The following is a 20,424-nucleotide window of genomic DNA, read 5'->3' as shown; positions in this document are numbered from 1 at the left end:
CCTCCAGGAAGTCCACCGTGCTGACCGCATGCACACGGATCCTCCCTACCCTGCTTCTTCTTGTCTAACCTGCTCCGGAGCTGCTGAAACACCATCTCATCCCTGTCTATCTTCTCGATGAGACTGTAGGTTCCCCAAAACAGGGATACCATCTACCCTTCTTGGTACTCCCTAGGGCACCCCTCCCAGCACCCAAAACTCTCCTCAGCATTCCAAGTTGCAAAGTCCTGTGGTGGAAGAGAGGAGAAGCAAGAGATGCCATGTCACTACCCTCGGTCCCAGCTCCTGCTCTGGGCCCCCCAGAATCTCCTCTTGGGGGTCAGTCTGGACTCCTGGGGAAGTTTCTGTAGAAAGCCAGCCAGCCTGTTGGGGCTGTTGCCCTGCTCGATCACAGAGCAGAGCCTCTCTGGGCTGCAGGCGGCTCCCTCCTCCCCGGGTGGCCCACCTGGCGGTGAAATGCTTCCCGGCCCGCAGCCCCATGCAGATCAAGGTGGAGAAGGCCAGCGCGGCCAGGAGGGAGAAGAGGCCGAGGTAGAGCAAACCCTCGAGGCCGTCGTAGCAGATGCCAGCAAGGGCGTCCAGGTAGTCCTGGGGTGGGGGAGGAACACACGGTTGGAGAGGGAATGAAGGGCAAAGCCCGGGATCCTAGCTCTTCTCTGGAAGCCTCTCTCCCCCCAACCTGGACTGGGGATCTCCTGGTCACTCCCCAGTACAGCCATTAAGGGTCCATACTCTGGAGCCCAGCACAACGGGGCTGCTTGGGTTCACCCTATAAACCTCTGCTGGGCACCTACTGTGTGCCGGGCACTGGAGGGCTCTGAGCCAGACAGACAAGGCTGTAGGGTGGGGGGAGCCAGAGACAGGTGGCATTGAAGCTGAGAACAGGATGGTAAGGAAGGGTGTGCCTGAGCAGACAAGGCAAAGGGGACAAGCTTGGCATGTTCAGGAAAGAAGAAAAATGGCCAGCAGGGGAGGAGTTTGGATTTTACCAAAGTGACTGGAAAACTTTGCAGTGTGTGGGGATGTGATCCAATTCATTTTAAAAATCGATGGCTCTGGCTGCTGTGTGTAAGGGGACGAGAAAACATGGGAAAAGGCCACTGTCCCCCAGGGAAGCAGATGGTGCTTGGACCATGGTGGAAGCCGTGGAGAGACAGAGAAGTGGAGGATTCAGGATCCATTTGAGGGACCGGTTGCCAGGACTTGCTGAGGGACTAGGCATGGAGTGGGAGGGAGAGAGGGGACACGGCGGCCCCCACGTTCTTAGCGCTGAAGCCAGACGACCAGGATCCAAACCCAAGTCCTTGACTTGCCAGCTCTGGACACTTCAGTGAGCTACTTCATACATATATCCACATGTGAGGGTACTTTAAAAGTTCATGGAGGGCTGGCCGGTTAGCTCAGTTGGTTAGACCACAGCCTTCTAACAGCAAGGTCATGGGTTCAGATCCCCGTACCAGCCAGCTGCCAAAAATAGAATAAAATAAAAGTTCATGGAAAAATAGAATTGAAAGATAATACAAATCTTTCCATGAACTTTTTGAAGTGCTCATGAACACATACATACACAAGTATATGTATACATATTTAGACTGGCCTGTTAGCTCAGTTGGTTAAAGCTGGTGCTAATCACACCAAGGTCCAGGGTTCAATCCCTGTATACACCAGCCGCCAAAAACAAAACAAAGAACCCACAACAACAAAAAAAACATCTAGGGCCGAGCCCATGGCACACTCGGGAGAGTGCAGCGCTGGGAGCGCAGCGACGCTCCCACCGCGGGTTCGGATCCTATATAGGAATGGCCGGTGCACTCACCGGCTGAGTGCCAGTCACAGAAAAGACAAAAAAAATTAAAAAAAAAAAAAAAAAAAAAAACCATCTATATCTGTCTGTCTATTATCCATCCATCGACCCACAGACACAGTTTCCTTATCTATAAAATGACATATTGGATATAAAGTGTACAGAACAGGGTCGAGCACAAAACTGAGTACTCAGTAAATGGCAGCCATGATCATTATTATGACTATTTGCTCTAAATCAGTATGGGATGTAGAAGCTGTTGACATACACTGGCTCACTGCTTGGGGTTGGGGGGCTCCTCGCATACTCCCAGTGTGCTCCCTGCATTGTTGTGTCTGATATTCCAAATTCCTGGAAAGATGACCCCGGCAATGAGGTTTGGACATCCACTTGCGACCCAGGGGAGATAGATGGGTTGACCAGATGGCTAGGAGTCTGGGCCATGGGGAACAGACTCCTTCATATTAGTCAGGGTTCCCCAAGGTTTTAGAGCTAACCTGATCCAACCCTCCTATCCCTGATCTCTGGTACTTTTTACTGGGTCTCCCTGCCTCGGCCACTGGAGAGAATCAAAAAGCCAGGCACCTTCTTCCCCTTCCCACCGTCCAGTGTCAGCTCCATTTCCAGGCCTGAATCACTCTCCCAGGCCTCTGCTAGCTTCTGTCTGGGAAAATGTGTCCTGCCAGAGTGTCCCACACCCTCTGCACCCCCTGGGGCCACCCCAGCACCTTGTGCAGCCCTCGGCAATCCAGCATGGCCGTCAGCTGGTGAAGGTTGGATTCGGAGGAGTTCAACAGGAGCTGGATTCTAATCAGATCTTTCTGAAGCAGGAAGAGAGAAAGCAGAGATAAAACCACAAATAGCAGCTCGTGCAAAGAGGCTTTTAGAGCCAAAGGAAGGGGCCATGCCACCGGGGGAGGGATGCAGAGAGTGAGCAGCAAGCTCTCCAAGCCTGGGCCTGGGGCTCAGGCAGGGGCTGGCCGGGGAAGGGGTGTTAGGGTTTATCTGGGGCTCCCTGCATCAGCACGAATGCTGCAGGAGCCACCGCCTTACCTCTGCTGTAGGGAAGAGGGCCACGGCAAACTGCAGCAACCCGGCGACCTGGATCTGCATGGTGGTCAGTGAGCGCTGGAAGGTGGTCAGCGCCTGGGCCAGGGGAGATCACAGCACCACATGAGGCTCGGTTTCCCAGGAGCCCCAGGGCTACGGAGGGACCTGTTCTCCTGCAGCCCCCGCTCCCCCCACCCTGGTCCTTCCTGCTTGCAGCAAGTCTCCCCCATCCTTCTGGCTTCTTGAGTGTCACACAGTTCTTTTGCTGCCTGCTATTCAGATGTGGTCCTCTGACCAGCAGCATAGGCCTTGCCCGGAGCTCATGAGAAATGCACAGTCTTGGGCCCCACCCAGACCTCCTGCACAGCACCTTTAGGTTAACCAGCTCCCTGGTGAGGTGCACACGTGTTAATATGTGGGAAATGCCAATCTAGAACATACTGATGAGAGCACAGCCCCCTTCAGAGAACTGGCTAATCAGAGGACCACAGTGCAGCAAGGACCATTCAGCCACCTCCACTTTCCTGGTCAGGGGTGAGGCTTGGGGTCAAGAGGGAGCGGGCTGATGGGGGGCTGTGGGCAGGGTGAGGGTGGGTCTGGGCGGGCCATACCTGCTGGAAGGGGCTGCTTACACTCTGACTGCAATACAGGTAGTAGCGGGTCACCTCTGCAAGGCAACAGCATTTATGTCAGGCGCCTTGCAAATGACCAGACCCTACACCATCCTTAGAGGCCAAGCCAGGCCTTCCTCCCCATCCCCGAACTCCCAAAGGAGGCAGTTTATAGGAAATGGCCCAGAGGTCATACTGAACCTGAAGTCTGGGGGCGGGTGGGGTTGGGTGACTACTGGGCTCAAAAAGGTAAGCAGAGGCACAATCTGGCTAGCCACGTGGGCTCTGACAGCAGAGGCCTGAGAGTGCAGTACCTGTGCTGATCTGGCCCTGTGTGATATTCAGGATGAAGGTGTCGGGAGCCATGCAGAAGTCACTGGTGCCCTGAGTCAGGGAGAGATGGGAGGAGGTGGAGGAAAGTCAGACACTAGTGCCCTGGGAGGAGCCCAGCTCCCACTGCCCCAGCCACCCGGCCGCTCCAGCTCATTCCTGGGTGGCAGAGAACAGATGGGAGTCAGCCTCCTGGCTTTGAATCCTGGCTCTGCCACCTTAGACAAGTTTCTTATTCTTTCTGTGCCTCAGTGGCCTCATCTGCAACACGAGATAGTACAGTGTTCAGAAAGGTGGCTGTGGCAGAGATGCCTCTTCTGTGACAGGTCCTCAGGGGGCCAGTGGCCTGGGCCGAGGGCAGCTGCAGGGGATGTGTTGGGGAGTTCTCTGCACCATGGCCCATTTGCTCATCTCCACTTTATTTTTTGTCTTGCTATTATCTACATGCTCTGACGGTCAATTTGTGAAGGCCCCCTGGACTCCCTTTCTAAAGAAGGAGGTTAGTTCTGAGTCCATCTTTGAGCCTTTGGGGGCAGGTCTTCAACCAGCTGAGATGGGCACTGGAAGGCCATGGATCCAGGCTCCGCCGCTGATGAGCTGGGGGACCTGGACCCACAGCATGGCCTGGCTAGATGACCACTAAGACCCACGCAGCTGAGTGGGAGCAGGTACAGGCCCTGGGAGAGGTGGCAGCCTGTGAGCCAGGCCCCACCCAGATCTGGCCGGGGGGCATGGGAGCATGGGCCAAGGGGGGGGTCCACCTTTCAGAGCAGCCAATGTAAGCTCTGGTCCTCCAGGCTGTTCCCAGGGGCACCCTCCTGATGGCCCAGCTCTGCCAGTGGCCCTGTCCTCCTCCAGGACCTGCTGCCTCAGGGTCCACACTCAAGCAGCACTCGTTCACTCATTGAGTCAGCAGATATTTATTGAGAGCTTCCCAGGCACTGTGCGTGGCTCTAGGCACAGGACACAGTGGTGAGCTGCCTCATGGCACTTATGGTCTGGAAAATGTGTGCGTGAGGGAGGCTGGGGAATCACCTGCCTCTCTGGGTACAGAGTGTCATCCCCAGATCCCTGTGTGTGCACGCACGCACACACGCACGAACACACATGCACGCACGCACGCACTGCCCCACGTGCTCAGGACCCTGGGAGAAGTGCTTTATACACAAACCAATAACATACATAGTCAATCAGCCCGGCTTCTTATCATTGGTCAAAGCTGCAGTGCCAGCAGGCCCGGTGGCTGGGATGGCAGCAGGCCCGAGTGGGGGATGAGGAAGCCTTGGGAAAAATAAACAGCAAGGCCACCATCTTGGTCTGAGTCACCCCCAAAAAGTTTGGGATCCAAGGAGGGAGGGGGCAGGAGGCCCATCAGAGGCTCCACCAGTGATGTGACCCTTCCTCCTCCCCTCCCAGGCCTGCTCTTTAGATCCCACAGCCACCCACCAGCCCACATCTCCTGGGACAGGTGCTTTAGGATGGTTTGGGGTGTGGGACTCAGTGAGGAGTCAACTCTCCCATTAAGGAAGACAAACGCCCGTATATGCGTGCATGTGTATGTGCGTGTGTGCACGCGTGTGTGCACAGGCACGTATGCATGTATGGGCCTGTGCGTGCCTGCGTGTGCATTATTCATGCGATGGTGAAGGAGATGGAGGGAGGGGAGAGGAGAGGAAGGAAGGGGGGCACTGAGCACAGCTGGGGCAGGTGGGAGAAGCTGCCCAGTGCCCAGCCCAGGTGATGGCTGAGCCTGCAGGCAGTGCCTGAGCACAGAGGTGCCGGTCTGCTGGGGCCATGGCTGTGACCTCACCTGGTGATAATAAATGTGTGGGAAGCCAGTCACAGCTGCTGTTTATTGAACATTTACCATGTGCCTCCCATGCATCAACCAACTCATCTTTTCCTATCCACAAGCTTTTGTGGCTAGTACTGTTAATCTCCCCATTTTACGCATGAGGAAACTGAGGCATGGAAAACTTCAGTAACTTTCCTGGGGTTCCACTCCTGGGAAGGGGTGAAAGGGGGATGAGGACCCAGGCAGGGGGCTCCACAGGCCATGCTGCCACCTTCTGCCCCAGAGCTGGATTCACCCAGAACGCTCTGTCCGCCATCCTCCGTGGCCAAAGCCACAGGGAAGTGAGGGAGGGAGGTGAGGGGAGGAGCTGGCTCTCTCCACACAGGCCTCAGAGAGCACAAAAGCCCTGCACCACAGCCCTGTGACAGCTACCTCCCTGCCCCCCCGCCGCTGCCCTCCGGCTCCTCTCCTCAGTCACCCCACTTCCTATTACAATGCAGCAGCAGCAGCTGCAGCCCTTATCAAAGGCCCATTCAGCCCCACCTCACATTCGGACTGTCTCACAAGGGCCTGACTAAAGGAATTAGGGAAATGGCATTTCTCCCCATCTCCCTCGCATTCCAGGGCATCCAGCTGGGAGATTAAATCGCCACTGGTTTCACTGAACACTGAAGCCTGGGGAGAGGGAGAAGCCCGGTGGCAGGGAGCCGGCTCCTGAAGGGCGGCTCACGGTGACAAGCTGGAAACTGCCGCTGCTTCAGATTCAGAAGGCAGAGGCTGCCTGGGCAGCAGGAGCGGCCCGGACAGCCTCCCTGTGCTTGTGCCTGCCGCGGGGGAAGAGGCGGCCAGCTGGGCAGCTGTGCATGTCACACTGCCAACCACTCCCTCCCCTGTGCCATTCCCTGCCCTCCCTGCCCTTTTATGTGCCAGTCCTTGGTACTCGGCCACTGCATGGGGGGGGGAGGGGGCAGGGGTAAGGACAGGAGATAGCCCACCTCCTCTTCCTTCTAGACAAGGCTCTGCCAAAAGCTGCCAAGCCAAGCAGCAGCAGGGTCCCCTCATTCTGTGGGCATCATGGAAGCAAAATGCCCAAGTCTGGAGCTGCCGGCCAACCCCCAAGTCACTGGGAAGGTGTGAGTTTGGGTAGAGGGCTTCCAGTACAAGCCCCATCCTTTCACCCCCAGGTTGCTAGGGCAGGACAGATGCAGATCACAGGGCTAGTTTGTGGCCCTGGCACTGGCCAGAGGATCCTTGACATCCCTTGGTAAATTGTGCACTCTGTCTCACACACACACTCGCACAGCATGCAACTCCGCTGCATCGATTCACACCATGTTGCAATGATCTGTCCACAAGTCTTGCTTCTGCTGGCTGAGACTTCGTCAACAGCAAACATCACGTCCTCCTGGTTTTTGCATTCCTAGGCACCAGGCACCTTGGGTGTCACCCAGCAGAAAATGTCAGCTGAAAGAATGAGCAGACTTACGCACATGGCTTAACTCTGCCGTTACGTCTATTAAAGACCAAATATACTGATATATACAAGGGAAGAACCCCCCACCATTTTATTTTTTAAACATTTTTGAGGCACCCATCCAGAAGCATGCACCATGTGTGTTTTGGACTATGTGTGCAAGTCCGAGGGCAATGGGATGGAAGGTGAGCTAAATGCCACATTCCACATTCCCATTGCTGGGGAAGCTGCCAACAGAGTTGCTTCTGGAGCTGGAGGTTCAGACTTCTGCCCATTCCCAGCAGACCTGGTTAGTGCTTCACACCCAGAGAGAAGCCACCTGCTCACCCATGCATCCCTTACGTGCACTGGTGTCTTATCTTGGCTCTGTCCCTTCCTTTCTCTGGGTGAGGAAGCTAGTCCAGATGATCTAAGTCTCTTCCATTCTGAGATTTTGGAATTCCAGTTTAGGGACTGTGCCTGGAAGCTGGCCCTACATGGGGACTCTGGACAGGACACATCCCCAGGCAGACTGTCCTGGCCGGACCCCCGCCCCCACCCCCCACCACTATCAACTCACCACTGCCGCAGCTGTGTTGGCAGCCAGGGAAGCCCAGCTGAGGAGCAGGGTCAGCAGCCCACAGCACAGCATCCTAGGAGAGAGGCAGATGCCAGTGGGATCCCAGGCAGAAGCGGCCAGCCCCTGTGATGGCTGTCACCGCACCAACCTCAGCACCCTTCCTCCTGGCCATCACCCTGCCCTTCCTGGCCCCTAGACTCTTACACTGGTTCTGAAGGCAGCCCTAGCCCCTGTGCTGACATCTGTCCGGCCAATTGCTGGGAGTGGGCTATGGAGCCCAATGTCTGGACACGGGCCCTGGGCTAAAGACACGTTCTGTGGGAGTGCCAGCAGAGGAGAGGGTGCTGGCTGGAGACGGCCAGAGGCTCTGATGCTCGGCTCCACAGAGTCAGGCCCAGGGACGGAGGGAACGCATGGAGCCCCATGCTTGCTTGGTGACCAAGACAGTGGCTGCTGTCTCCCCCCAGCTGGGTGCTGAGGAGGGGGCAGAATGTGGCTTCAGGCAGCCTGGCTGTTGTCCTCCCACCCCCTCTGGGCCTGCCAGCCCTTCGTTCCTCTCTGACAGTGGCACCTGGCCCAGCTCTTTGTTCCAGGTCCATGGGTGGGGCTACTCACGAGGCCAGGAGACACTTGGAGCGCTTGGCCAGTCCCAGGCAGGCGGCGAGACAGATGACCAGGTCCAGGATGAAAAGCAGGAGGTAAGAGAGCCACCTGGGCAGAGGAGGAGGGTGGTCAGGGGCAGCAGGACAGAACGCCCCCTGCTGCCTGTACAGCAGCCCTAAGCCCGCTGAACGTCACTTCCTTATGACAAGCTGGCCAGAGCCAGCAAGGAACTGTGTGCATGGCCTGGAGGGCTCTTCAAGGGCTCCAGGGCTGCACCCCACTTCTGCCTGGACAAAGCCGTCACCCTCTCACTCCCTGCCTCGACCTCCTGGCTGAGTGTCTCAACCAGCACTGTGCACTAGAACCTTCCGCTGTGATGAAAATGTTCTAAATCTGTGCTGTCCTCTCTATCTGCCACTACTCACACGTGGCTACTGAGAACGTGAAATGCGGCTTGAGCAACCAAGGAAATGAATTTTTTTTTTTAAAAGATGACCGGTAAGGGGATCTCAGCCCTTGGCTTGGTGTTGTCAGCACCACGCTCAGCCAGTGAGCAAACCGGCCATCCCTATATAGGATCCGAACCCATGGCCTTGGTGTTATCAGTACCGCACTCTACCGAGTGAGCCACGGGCCAGCCTAGGAAATGAATTTTTAACTTACATGTTAATGAACTTAAATTTAAATAGCACACGTGGGTAGTGGCTCCCACACTGGACAGGGCAGCTCTGAAGCGTCTCTCTGCAGCCTCCCAGCTTCCCTTTGCTTCTAGAAAGAACTGTCAGACAGCGTCAGACCAGGCAAGGCCTGACATTTATAGCCACAGAGCTAAAACCCCCATACACTACCCACTTCTTTGACAGACGTTCACCCTGGCCTCCCCAGTGCCTCCCATCTTGCCCCCTGGCAGCGTGGGGTCTACGACTCAGGGTGTTTAGGTTCAATTCAACCAACATTCGTGTCAGGCCCTAAGGTGGGAATGAACATAGGTGGGAATGTTCCCGACCATCAGGGAACCCAGAGTCAGGATATCCCAGGGCACCTTAAACCTCCAGGCCTCCCAGCCCCTCACTGCTCTGGCCTTTTTGCCCCCCAGGGCTGAGCTGATGGGGAAAGGCAGTCACACACCAGCTCGGAGACACTGGCAAGCCACCTCACCCCTCTGAGCCTCAGTTTCCATATCTGTAAGGAAGATGGAACCTCTCCTCTCAAGGCTGGGGTGAGGAGTGACTGCTTGCTAAATACAAAGGCCAGACAGCAGGTGTTTCCAAGTCCCTCCTCTCCTGCTTCTCCAGAGCCCGGGCTAAAGGACCCAAGCATCTTGAGCCCCAGGGTACTGAGAATATCCTTAGCACCCTTGTTCCCTTCTCTTCCAAACAGGACCCCAAGGTGGCCCTCACACTGTAGCACCAGCCTGGCCTAGCAGCCACTGCCATTTGCCCTGCCCTGGGGACTACCCTGAGCAACTGGGAGGGGTGGGGTGGCCAGAAGAGGGAGCAGACAGAGATGGGAGGCTTCTCTCAGTTCCCAAAGAGTTTCCTCTTTTGATCACTGTTTCTCTTGATGCAAGAGCCAAATAAATTCATTGATGACTCCTCTCCAGCAATGGTTTTCTGCTTCACTATGCCATAAAGAGGGAAAGAGAGTTTGGAGTGTGGGCAGGGAGTGGCCTGGAACTGGCAGAAAGTGACAAAGAGGTTCTGAGGGGGAGGGAGCCAGCTGGAGGCCCCCCGCTGCCAAGTGAGGCTCTTTCTACCTTTGTGAATTGAGGCTAATGCCAAAAGAAGGGGCCTAATCAAAATCCTCGACCCTGCATAGAGTGGGGGGCAGCCAGGACTGAGCCCCCTGGGAACTCTGCCTCTCTCCAGGAATGGAGTAGAGGGCTTTGGGGAAAGAGCTGAGCCCACTGTCCACTTAGAATCACAGCTGGAAGGAACCTTGGGAACCATCTAGTGTTAGGATCCCATTCTACAGATTGTAGAACTGAGGCCCATGGGGGGAGACCCAGACTTGACACATTGAGCCTTCCTACAAGGGACACAGCCAGCCACAGGCACCTCTCACAACACTGGGTTCATGTTTCAAACCTAATGATTTCATGCTACCTTCCCCTACTCTTCCCATCAGCAGGAAATCCAATTAGGGCCGCTTCTAACTGCTCTCCACGGTGGTGGCTCAATGTGTTTTCTATGCTTCCACGCCTCACGTTTTAAAGTGTTCCTGGAAACAGCATCTCGAAGCAGATGTGTTTTCCCAGAGGAGCCCACAAGACCGGGGATGTGTTTCTAACCAAGAACTTGGCTCTCGCCTGCTGGCTCCGCTCCCCGCCTGACTCCCACGACTCCTCCCATATCCGGCCTCTGTAGCCCTGACCCGTGTACACGCTTTATCCCCTGGACCACAAGCTTTTCGAAAAGAGTAATCTCTCTGCTTAGTATCTCCTCCAATGCTTCGCCAGGCCTTGTGTAAAAGTGCTTGCAAAGATGGGGACTCTCCAGAGACCTGGTCCCCCGAGGTTGCAGAGCTCCCTGGACAAAGTCTTCCGTCTAAAGCAGCTCAGGTGAGGGAAAGCAGAGGGGAGACGAAGGGACAGAACATCGTCAGTTTCCAGGAGCCACAGGTGCCAACCTTGGACTACACCTTTCTATCTCGACCTGAACAAGGGGTGTGGAGTTGGGGGTGGGGGGGGTCATAGGGGACCCCTTCAGTCACCCACATTGAAAGAGCTGCTGTGCAGTTGTCAGGACCCCACCTATTTTTAATGAAATCACCTTAACAATAAGCCCTTTTTGATATGTAAATTCTGACTTACTGAATCATTGTCATTACCCAAATACCCGCAGGAGGCCCTTAAATGCACATGGCTGTCCACTAGGTGCACTCGGACAGAAGAGCGAGGTCACATGGACACCTACTCTGTACATTCCACCCTGCCCTGACTGACACAAAGATTTCAAAGGCTCGAGCAATGATGGCCCACAGGCCACAGGACTGATAGATACCACTGTTCTGGGCCACAGGAGGTCACAGCCAGTCCCTAGAGTTGGCAGTTTCTTTCTGTCCTTCGGGAGGAAGGCACTTTTGCCCATGAGCATCCATCTGGTGAGAAGTGGGACTAAGGTCCCTTTCAATCCTTGACATCGTGGAAATGAAGGGGGCTGGGCAGTGCCATTTGGGGAGCAAGGGGCTTCAGGACCCCCCTCCTCAAGGCCCTGTCATCTCCTGCCCTCGGGAAGGGAAGAGCCCTGGAGGGGGAGGTTTCTGGAGCGTTTTCTCTGGACTCAGTCTAGCAGTGACCTCCTGGGGTGGGGCTCTATGGCACAAAGAGAGACGAATCCAGAAAGCCAGGGTAAATTGTGCAAATGTTGCATAAGGGCTCTGATCTTTGTCAATGGCTTGAAGAGCAGCCAAAAAATTGGCGAGGGATGGGTCCCAAGAGCTTCTTGGTCACAACTCATTTATCCACCCTACCTTGTGCCTGCTCCGATCTAGGCACTGGCCCTGAGCATACAAGGACCTGCAGTTCACGAGTGCATGTTGCCTTTCGGCTGGGAGTCACCCCAAGTCCCAGACTGTTGCCTCCTTGAATGGCTCTCCCCAGACCTTTGCTAGACCCAGCACCTACAGAGAGGGCAGTGGTCCCTGTCAGCTGACCTGGGTCCAGGGCCTTCACTCGGGATGGGGTGTGGGGGACGGGGAGGCAGAGGAGATGTAAGAGAACACCCAAAGGCCAGATGACGTAGGTATGAGCTGGGTGGTCAAAGTGGGGGCCGAACTCAGGTTCGTTGTAAGTGAGGCTGGGGGCATCGCTGGGCAGGCCGACGCAGCCCCGCTGCCCCTCACCTGTAGTACTCCACGTAGCCAGTCTGGTTGGACAGCTCGGTCAGCTCCGTGGTGACCTCCCTCCACGTGGGTAGTCCTGAGAGCTGGACAAGGATGTTGCCCGCCATTTGCTGCACAAACTTCAGGGTCTGAATATAATCGCCCCGGGCAGCAAAGATCTCGCTGAGCCGGGCAAGGTGCTGCTCTAGGTCCACTTTCATCTTCTGGGTGGTTCCAGAAACCTAGGGAAGGGCAAAGATGGGAGAAGGCCAGGGAGGTAAAGCTCTGGATTCTCACTCTGGAGGAGGACATCTCTGCAAGTAGTAGAAGACGGCCTGCTCAGCCTGGAAGGAACACACCACTCTGCCCTGGAGGAAGGACCAGAGACAGAGGCCCCCGTTACCCACCCAGTCCTCATGTCCCTCAAACCAGGAGCAGGCCCTGATCTGGCCTTAACCAGGACTTGGGCTCCAAGATCCAGTGCCTTGGTATAAAAAGAGACCCCCAGGAGCTGGCCAGTTAGCTCAGTTGGTTAGAGTGTGGTGTTATAACACCAAGGTCAAGGGTTCGGATGCCCAGTCTGGCCAGCTGCCAAAAAATAAAAATAAAAAGAGAACCAGATGGAAAAACAAACAAAATAATCAATTCTTCTTCCTTGAAGACTCTCTTAAAACTTTAAATACTTTGGATCTTGAATTCTCTTTTAGAGAAATAAAATGTTTGAATTGAAGAGCTCCTATGTTGCTACCTGACCTTTGATTTCCACAACAGGATTTCCAAATGTCCTATGAGAGTAAGGTTTTGTTGTAGAGCTAGCAACAGCTCACAGTGTCCTGAACGCTGAATGCAGGCAGAACAATCGGACTTTGAAGAAAAACAAAGACAGACCCGATCCTGTCTCTGAAGAGCCTGGACATGAGACAGGAGGAGGAAATCAGTGCCTTCTCTGTGTGCTTATGTCCTCCCCTCGTCATGTATCCTGCCAGGTGGGTGGACAGGCTCCTGTCCCTTGGCTAGACTTTAAGGGCCTAGAGTTGAACCGACCCTGAAGGAAGCATCTATCTATGCAAAGGTAGAAAAGAAAGGACGATGGAAGTGACTTCCCACTGGCTTTTGAACAAGAAGCACAGGTGGGGCTGGCCCTGGAAAGTGCTTTCAAACAGCCCAGACCTGAGTGCCCGCAGGGCGCAGGGACACAGCAACCCCAAGCATGCTGCTCCTAAGCCTGCTCTGAGCCTGCTTGTTGGCAGCTGGGGGGTGGGGAAGAAAGGCTTTGTTGTTCTGAAACTGTCACGCTAAACTGAGACGCACACTGGCTGGGAGGGGGCAGTGTGTGCTAATCCCCGTCCGTCTGGCAGCCTTCAGCTCCCACAGGTCTGCAAGATAAAAACGACAAGGGGCAGAAACTTCCCACGGGAGAGCTCGGCAGAAGCCGGGGAGATAACACTGCCCGTGGCAAGCTCTGGGTCACTGTGTTACAGGGAAGTGCCATCCACCGCGTGGCCTTTAACATTGGCTACGCTGGGGGTTCCTGGTTCCAGAAAAGAGAATGGCTTTCTTTGTTTCGTTTGGTTTTATTTTTTCAGTGTCAGCAGCTTGTTCCGTTTTCTGGCTTGTGCCTGGTTCTTATGAGCTGGTGGACTAAGAGATAGCAGACTACAGAGCTGCTCTGTATCTTACAGATTTGGCAGCTTGTAGCTTCACACAGGGAAAAAAAAAAACCCAAAACCACGTTAAAGCACATTCAGTAACTATATATCACCCTAATAAACTTCACCATTCAATTTAATAAAATATACAAATGCTTTGTAACCACTGATACAAACGGCTCTGTTATTAAATGATAACATTATAAGCGAACCCAATAAGATGAGATATTTTTATATTCCTGTATCATATGAAACAAATTTCAGAGCAAAGCGCTGTTAAAAACTATCTGTACACTTTTTCCCGGAGACCACTTTTTTCTCCTTGCACGGCTCTACATTTTTAACTTCTCTATTTCTTAAATTCCTCATTAAAAAGAAAAACCAGAAGACAATAAACATCTGTCGGGCTCTCTTTTTCCTCCTGATGTCTTCTCATAGGACACAAAACAAAATTAGAAAACATAAAAATCACAGCATTGACCTACTTACAGCTCCCAGCTTCCTTACACCACCCCAGTCCATAGAGGTTTGTCCACAGCACTCCCCCTAGGGCGACAGAGCGGGGTCGCCCCAGAGGTGGAATCGGGCTCTCTCCCATAGAGAAGAGAAGCTCTGAGAAAGAAAGGCTGGGCAGGGTTAGGGACGAGCCCAAAGGTGGTGGGAACTGTTGTCCCACAGGATGGAGCAGCAGTTCTCAACGTGTGGTCCCTGGACCAGCAGCAGCAGCAGCATGAAAAATGCTAATTCTCAGCCCTGCCCCAGATCTACTGAACCAGAAACTCAGACACTCACTTGGGGCGGGGCTGGGGGTAGGGGGTGACCTGTAATCCTGTTCAATAAGCACTCCAGGTGATTCCATTGCAAGCTCAAATCTGAATACCTATGGCTGGAAGGAAGCTCCCCAACATCATGAGGTTGTCTGGAAGGGCAGGGGGGTCAGGAGCTGAAGATGAAGGTCAGGGGTGAGAAGGAGCCCAGGGTTAAGAGCGGAAGGCCTGGGTTCTGGTTCTGGCTCTGAAATGAACTTCTTTTCAACCCTGGGGCAGCAATGCGACCTCCCTGTGCCTCAGTTTCTTCATCTAAGGGCTGCCCCCCAGCCCACTACTGGTTCAAATGAGAGATGCTGGAGGAGCCAGGCTGGCCTCTAGAACCCTCGAGACAAACACGAGTCAGCAGAGCTCACAGGCACTGGAGGGCCCAAGGCCTTACTTTATTAAAAAAAAAAAAATTACTATTATTATTATTATTATTTTAAAAGATGACTTGTAAGGGGATCTTAACCCTTGACTTGGTGTTGTCAGCACCACACTCTCCCAAGTGAGCCACAGGCCGGCCCTCCAAATTATTTTTTAAAATTCAGGAATATTTTATATTTTCAAAATATTTAGGAATTCTTTAATAAGAAAAATTAAGGCAATGGGATTATTTATCAGGTTCTAAAAGTACCCATGAATTAAATCACTCACATCCCCCACTTAAAAAAAAAAACAAAGCAAAACAAATCAAAACCTGAAATCACGTTGCTGATAAGCTTTTCTTACAGTAGGGATAAGACCACTACATTGCAGTACAAAAGCCTGAAATTCTGAGCATGAAAGTAATTTATTTATTAGACATCTGGTTTATTCAAGCATTACATCTGCTGAAGATAGATTTAACAGCTCCTGCTTCACTTCAAATTTCCTGGTGGGAAATTTGATGTTGGTAACCTGAAGAGGACAGGAGAAACCTCATGTCTACTCAACCTGGCAAGTATCTTTAGTGATGCAACTTTCAGAAACATTGTCAGGCACAAGAACTAACACTTCCTGCATGAGAGTCTCTGATAATCTAAGAAAAGAATACCATCACATATAATCTTACAAATAGGAAGAAAAATACACGCATTTTTACAAGGCCTTACTTTAAAGCTGAGACGCTGAGGGTCAAGTGTGACTGGTCCTCTGGGTGAGTAGCTGGAGCCCTGGCCCTGGGTGGCTGGATGGGGGCACTAAATCCACAGAAAGAACCCACTAGCCTTTGCCCACCTGGCACTCCCAAATAACTCCTTTCTGATCTCCCAAATCAGAGTGTGTGGCTGATTCAGAACCTTGCTAGGTCTGCCAGAGTCCTGAGCCACTGCCTCCACCCACCAAGGCATAGGCTTCCCGGGGGGCTCTGGTCCAGAACAGGAATTCAGAGGAGGGCCCACCCCAGTGCATGCTGGGTGCAGCCCAGAAGTCCTCTTGTTTGCCACTGGCTGCTTGACCTGGGCTCCAGCAAGGCCCAGGTCAAAGTCACCTGACCTGTCCATGAGTCCCCCTACCCTGACTCTGCCACCCACAGCCTCCCCCCAACTTCCTGGTGATTGTAGTCCTTGTTGCAATGGCACTCGTGATCACGGTCAACCCAAATGGAGCATAGTTTAGAGTCTACCAGGCACTTTCACTGACATTTGGACTTCACCCCTTGGATGTGGGGAGCCGCCTAAGACCTGCTGCCCCTCCTGCAGCCTTTGTGACTGGGAGTGTCGAGTGCCCACCCTGAGGCCCAGCCCAGCCTTCTGGGCCCTGCAAGGGCTCAGAGTGCTGCCTCTCTACCCAGAGAAAGCAGGTGCTCCTGGGCCACCCTAGAGGAGGAGGAGCTGGAACTGACAGGACAGAGGCAGTTCCCAGCTGGCTGGACCATCAGGAAGCCCTGGAGCTCCTGTCCTCACTTTTCAGTAACAGTGGACAGGATGAAGTGCTGCTTTCCAGGGACACAGAGCCCTTCCATTTGGGAACACGGGGCAGGGGTTAGAGAGTGGGACTTGCTGTGAAATGCCCAGCCTGGCCCTAGACCATTCTCAGGCCTCTGGGAGGAAGAACCTAGCTCCTTTCCCTGCATAACTCTCCTCCTGGGGGGGAAGGACTTGAAGAACTCAAGTTTTCCCAGCTGCGCAGTTCTGGGAGTTTCTCTCAGCCAGTGAAGGTCATGGCCCTGGGGCTTCTCTGGGCAGGGACTCTCCTTTCAGGGCTGGGTTTCTCCCCCAGCAATTGTGGAGCTGGTGGGAGGAGGCAGCGTGATACCAAGGAGCAGCAGACAGAGCCTAGAGCCAGTAGCCAGGGAGCCCCTTCCTGACCAGGGCCTAAGGCGAGGATGGGGTGCCCAGAGGGTGAGGTCCCCAGGGCCAGGTTACTCCCATGCCTCCATGAGCTGACCAAGCTGTGTCCTGTCCCTCAGCTCCTTCATCCCGACAGCCCACCCTCCCCCGCGCAGGGCTGCTCCAGCCCAGCACCAGACACCTGGGGCATCAGCTCTGTCTCCCAGGGATGGGTCCCAGTGGACATGAGGGGTGGACAGATGAGCTCTGTGGGAGAGCCGTGACCCTCAGCTCTGGGAAGGGCTGTCTCTGGAGGGCAGAGGCTAACTCCCCCAATTGTCTTGGGCACAGGCGAGCAGCACAGCTGTCTCTTTAACCTCCCCCCCCTCCACGCCCAGGAGCCCATTGAGGGATTAAAGCCTCAGAGGAGCTTAAGGAAGCAGGAGGGGGCAAATGAGGTCAAATCCTCTTCTAGAAGATGTCAGGGCAATGTCCAAATTCTCCAGTTGGGGCTGGATTTTGAGGTGGGGGCTGCTTGACCCAAATGGACCTTTTGCTAGGGCCATCACCCCTCTGCCAAAGGCCTGGCCCACAGAGGATCATAGACGGGCCGATGTCCAAGGAATAGTTTCTGTCACTCAGGCCAGAGGCTCAGCGGAGTCGCTCTTGCCTTCCCCTAAAGTCCATCATCTCTGGCCAGCCCAGCACAGTCCTTCACTGTGAGCCCCCAGCTGGAGTCACACCCCATAAGCCAAAGACCTGAGGACACCAGGTTTCAGGTGGCATGTCACCACTCCACAGGCTTCTCACTTGTTTCTGAAGAGTCGTTTCCCCTTGCTATCTACTGGACCCCACAGTACTTTGTACGCAGCACTTAATGTGAACATAAAGAATGCAGTGGGGCTGACTTTCCATGTTCAAGGTCTCCTGCAATGGGAAAGTGTTCAGCTCTCCTGTAAATGAATGGGATTTGATCCCACGGCCGCTGCACCCCTCCTGTGGCCTTCGCCCCCACCCCTCCTGGTGCAGGCCAGAAGGGGAGTCCGGTGCTCCAGCATCACACCTGTGTGTGTGGCTGAGCAGGCTGGGATCTGACCACATGACCTCACGGGCTGTGTCCGCACCGGGCCAGCTGGCCACAAGCCTTACCAGTGCATCGATCCCAGAGAAGGTGTGGTTCGCATTGTCCAGAGAGTAGATCAGCTGGTAGACCCCATCGTTGGTCTCGCTGTTTCCATAAAAACCAACGCCCACTGCAGCACTGCAATGAAGACCCCAAACAAAGGTTAGAGATGAGACCCAGAGAATACTCGTGTTTATTTTTAAAAACAAATTTTATTTTTTAGAGCAGTTTTAGGTTCCCAACAAAACTAAGTGGAAAGCACAGAGAACGCCCATATACCCCTTGCCCCCACACATGCAGAACCTGCTCCACGGTCAGAACCCCGCCGCAGAGAGGTGCCCGTCACAAGCGATGAACCTTGATGGGCACATCATTATCACCCAAGTCCATACTGTACATGATGGGTCACTCTTGGTGCTGTACATTCTAAGGGTTTGGACAAATGCATAACGACACGTGTGCACCGTTACAGTACCATACAGAGTAGTTTCGCTGTCCTAAACATCCTCTGAGCCCCACCTAGTCACCCTTCCCCCGAGCCCCAGCCCCAGCCCCTGATCTTTTTACTGTCTCCATAAATTTGTCTTTTCCAGAATGTCATAGAGTTGGAATCACACAGTATGCAGCCTTTTCAGACTGGCTTCTTTCACTTAGTAATAGGCACTTTGGGTTCCTGCACGTCTTTTCATGATTCCATAGCACGTTTCTTCTCAGTGCTGTTGCTGTTCTGCAGATACAACCCTGTCTAACTGGTCGAAGTCATTCTTAGACTTGGTGGTTTCTGAGTGAGGCACTCATGTGCAGGCTGTCCATCCAGCCCTGAGCACAGAGGGGCTGATGCCGGGGGTGATGCTGTCGGATCCTCCCCTCCCCTCCCCCCACCGACCTGACCTTGTGCCCTGGTGTCCCCTCCCCTCCCTTCTCCCCACTGACCTTGGGCTCCAAAAACAACCCCTGACTTCACAGGAACTGCTGTTAAGCCCAGTCTTTCCTCCCTCCTATAGTACTGTATTGATTTTTGTTTGGTTTTAACCCAAAGCAGAACATTAAATCTATCCCTGTGAAATTTCATCTAGTTGGTTTTAGTCCAACATTCCAGCCTGAACAAATCATTTCAAAGCTTGACTCTATCTAGCATATTCTATCTGACCTATAGCACTTGGATCATGTGAAGATTTATGAAGCAGCCTCTTGAGTTTTCATCCAAAACACCGATGCTGGGGGGAGGGAGGGCAAGATGAATGCACATGTGCTTACACTTAATGCTCACTCTTTTGTCCTTAAACTGGGCAGGACCTAGGACGGAATCCCCTAGAAGACAGTTATAGAAACCTCCTTCCACGGTGCCCTCGACCTCTAGTTCAATGTTTTTCAGGATGCAGTTCACGGACCATCTGGAGTGCCTGTCAAAGTACAGATAAGAGGCCCCCACCCTGGGCCCATTGAATCTGTGTGGTCTGGGAATGTGCATTTTAAAAGGAGGTTCCCACATGCTTGTGCATGAGACACACACACACACACACACACACACACACACACACACACACACACACACACACACACACACGCACGCACGTGCACATGCACACCACTTTGCAATCCACTGTGTGAGTCAGTACAGTTGGATTCCACCAGAGTTGTATAACCCGCTTTGAATCCACTTCGCCACACATCATGCCATCCGTTTTTCTCCACGGTATCCACAGAGATACCGTGAGGAGCTTTAGCGACTGCTCAGCTGAACTAGTCACACACTAAATGTACTGTATTTCCATGATCCTCCAGGGAGTAACTTTATTTAAGAAGAAGCAAAATGATTTCATGATGCTCTGAAAAACACCTTTTGTTTGCTCCTTGTGTTTCTAATTTCCTAGCTATCTGAGTCATGATCTAGTGTTTTCTGGGGATTCAACACGAAGACGTTTTTCTATCCTTTTAATTCTCTCTTTCCCTGTTTTTGAAAATGGAGACATTCTAGATTTTCCCCCCTTCTGCTAGTCTGTGGATTTATCAGAGATGGCCCAGGAGTGACTGTGAAATTGGGGGACCAGAAATCACGCTGGCATTTAATGAGGGTCTCTTGGTCCCTCCCGGTGTCATCAGTCCTGGCTGGGCCATGTACGAGACCATTCCGCTTGAGGGAAACAGCAGAATGAATGAGTTGGTGGCTCTGTCTTCTTTCTGGGAGGTCACACCACTATCACTCCCAAATATACGATCACTGTCCCTGCAAAGTAGAGGAGCACTAGGATCTCTCCTCTCAGTCCTTTCGCCTCTTCAGGAGCCTCGTTTGTATTTTCTTCTCTGTATTTAACCTCCTTTCTCACCGGGCCTCGTTAGCAGAGTTCAGCGTGTCTCTCCCACCTTAATCCCGCCGACCCTCACCTCGCATCCCTTCTGCTCCTGCTTTCTCGACCCCTTTCCCTCTCTCTCCCCATCTCATGCCAGTCTGGCCTCTGCTCCTGCATCCCAGTGAGCACAACTCCAGCGAAGGTGACCGATGACCTCCATGCCACTAAACCAAGGGCATTCTCCAACCTCCC

General features: G+C 53.5%; 1 protein-coding gene across 2 annotated transcripts in view; it reads right to left on the bottom strand.

The window, feature by feature from the left end:
• Window positions 1-20,424, bottom strand: part of TTYH2 (tweety family member 2) — a 39,304-nt gene that overhangs the window by 6,740 nt on the left and 12,140 nt on the right. For both annotated transcript variants that reach the window (XM_063081167.1, XM_063081168.1), the window contains 9 exons: window positions 17,908-18,019; window positions 12,070-12,290; window positions 8,239-8,334; window positions 7,624-7,696; window positions 3,780-3,849; window positions 3,466-3,521; window positions 2,858-2,950; window positions 2,533-2,625; window positions 446-588 (listed from right to left, as the gene is read on the bottom strand). In XM_063081167.1, the coding sequence (XP_062937237.1) occupies window positions 446-588; window positions 2,533-2,625; window positions 2,858-2,950; window positions 3,466-3,521; window positions 3,780-3,849; window positions 7,624-7,696; window positions 8,239-8,334; window positions 12,070-12,290; window positions 17,908-18,019 (957 nt within the window). The remainder of the gene's footprint in view (window positions 1-445; window positions 589-2,532; window positions 2,626-2,857; window positions 2,951-3,465; window positions 3,522-3,779; window positions 3,850-7,623; window positions 7,697-8,238; window positions 8,335-12,069; window positions 12,291-17,907; window positions 18,020-20,424) is intronic.

Source organism: Cynocephalus volans, chromosome 16, assembly GCF_027409185.1.
Source record: "Cynocephalus volans isolate mCynVol1 chromosome 16, mCynVol1.pri, whole genome shotgun sequence".
NCBI lineage: Eukaryota > Metazoa > Chordata > Mammalia > Dermoptera > Cynocephalidae > Cynocephalus > Cynocephalus volans.
The sequence above is the reverse complement of the archived record's forward strand: the minus strand, read 5'-3'. Positions and strand labels throughout refer to the sequence as shown.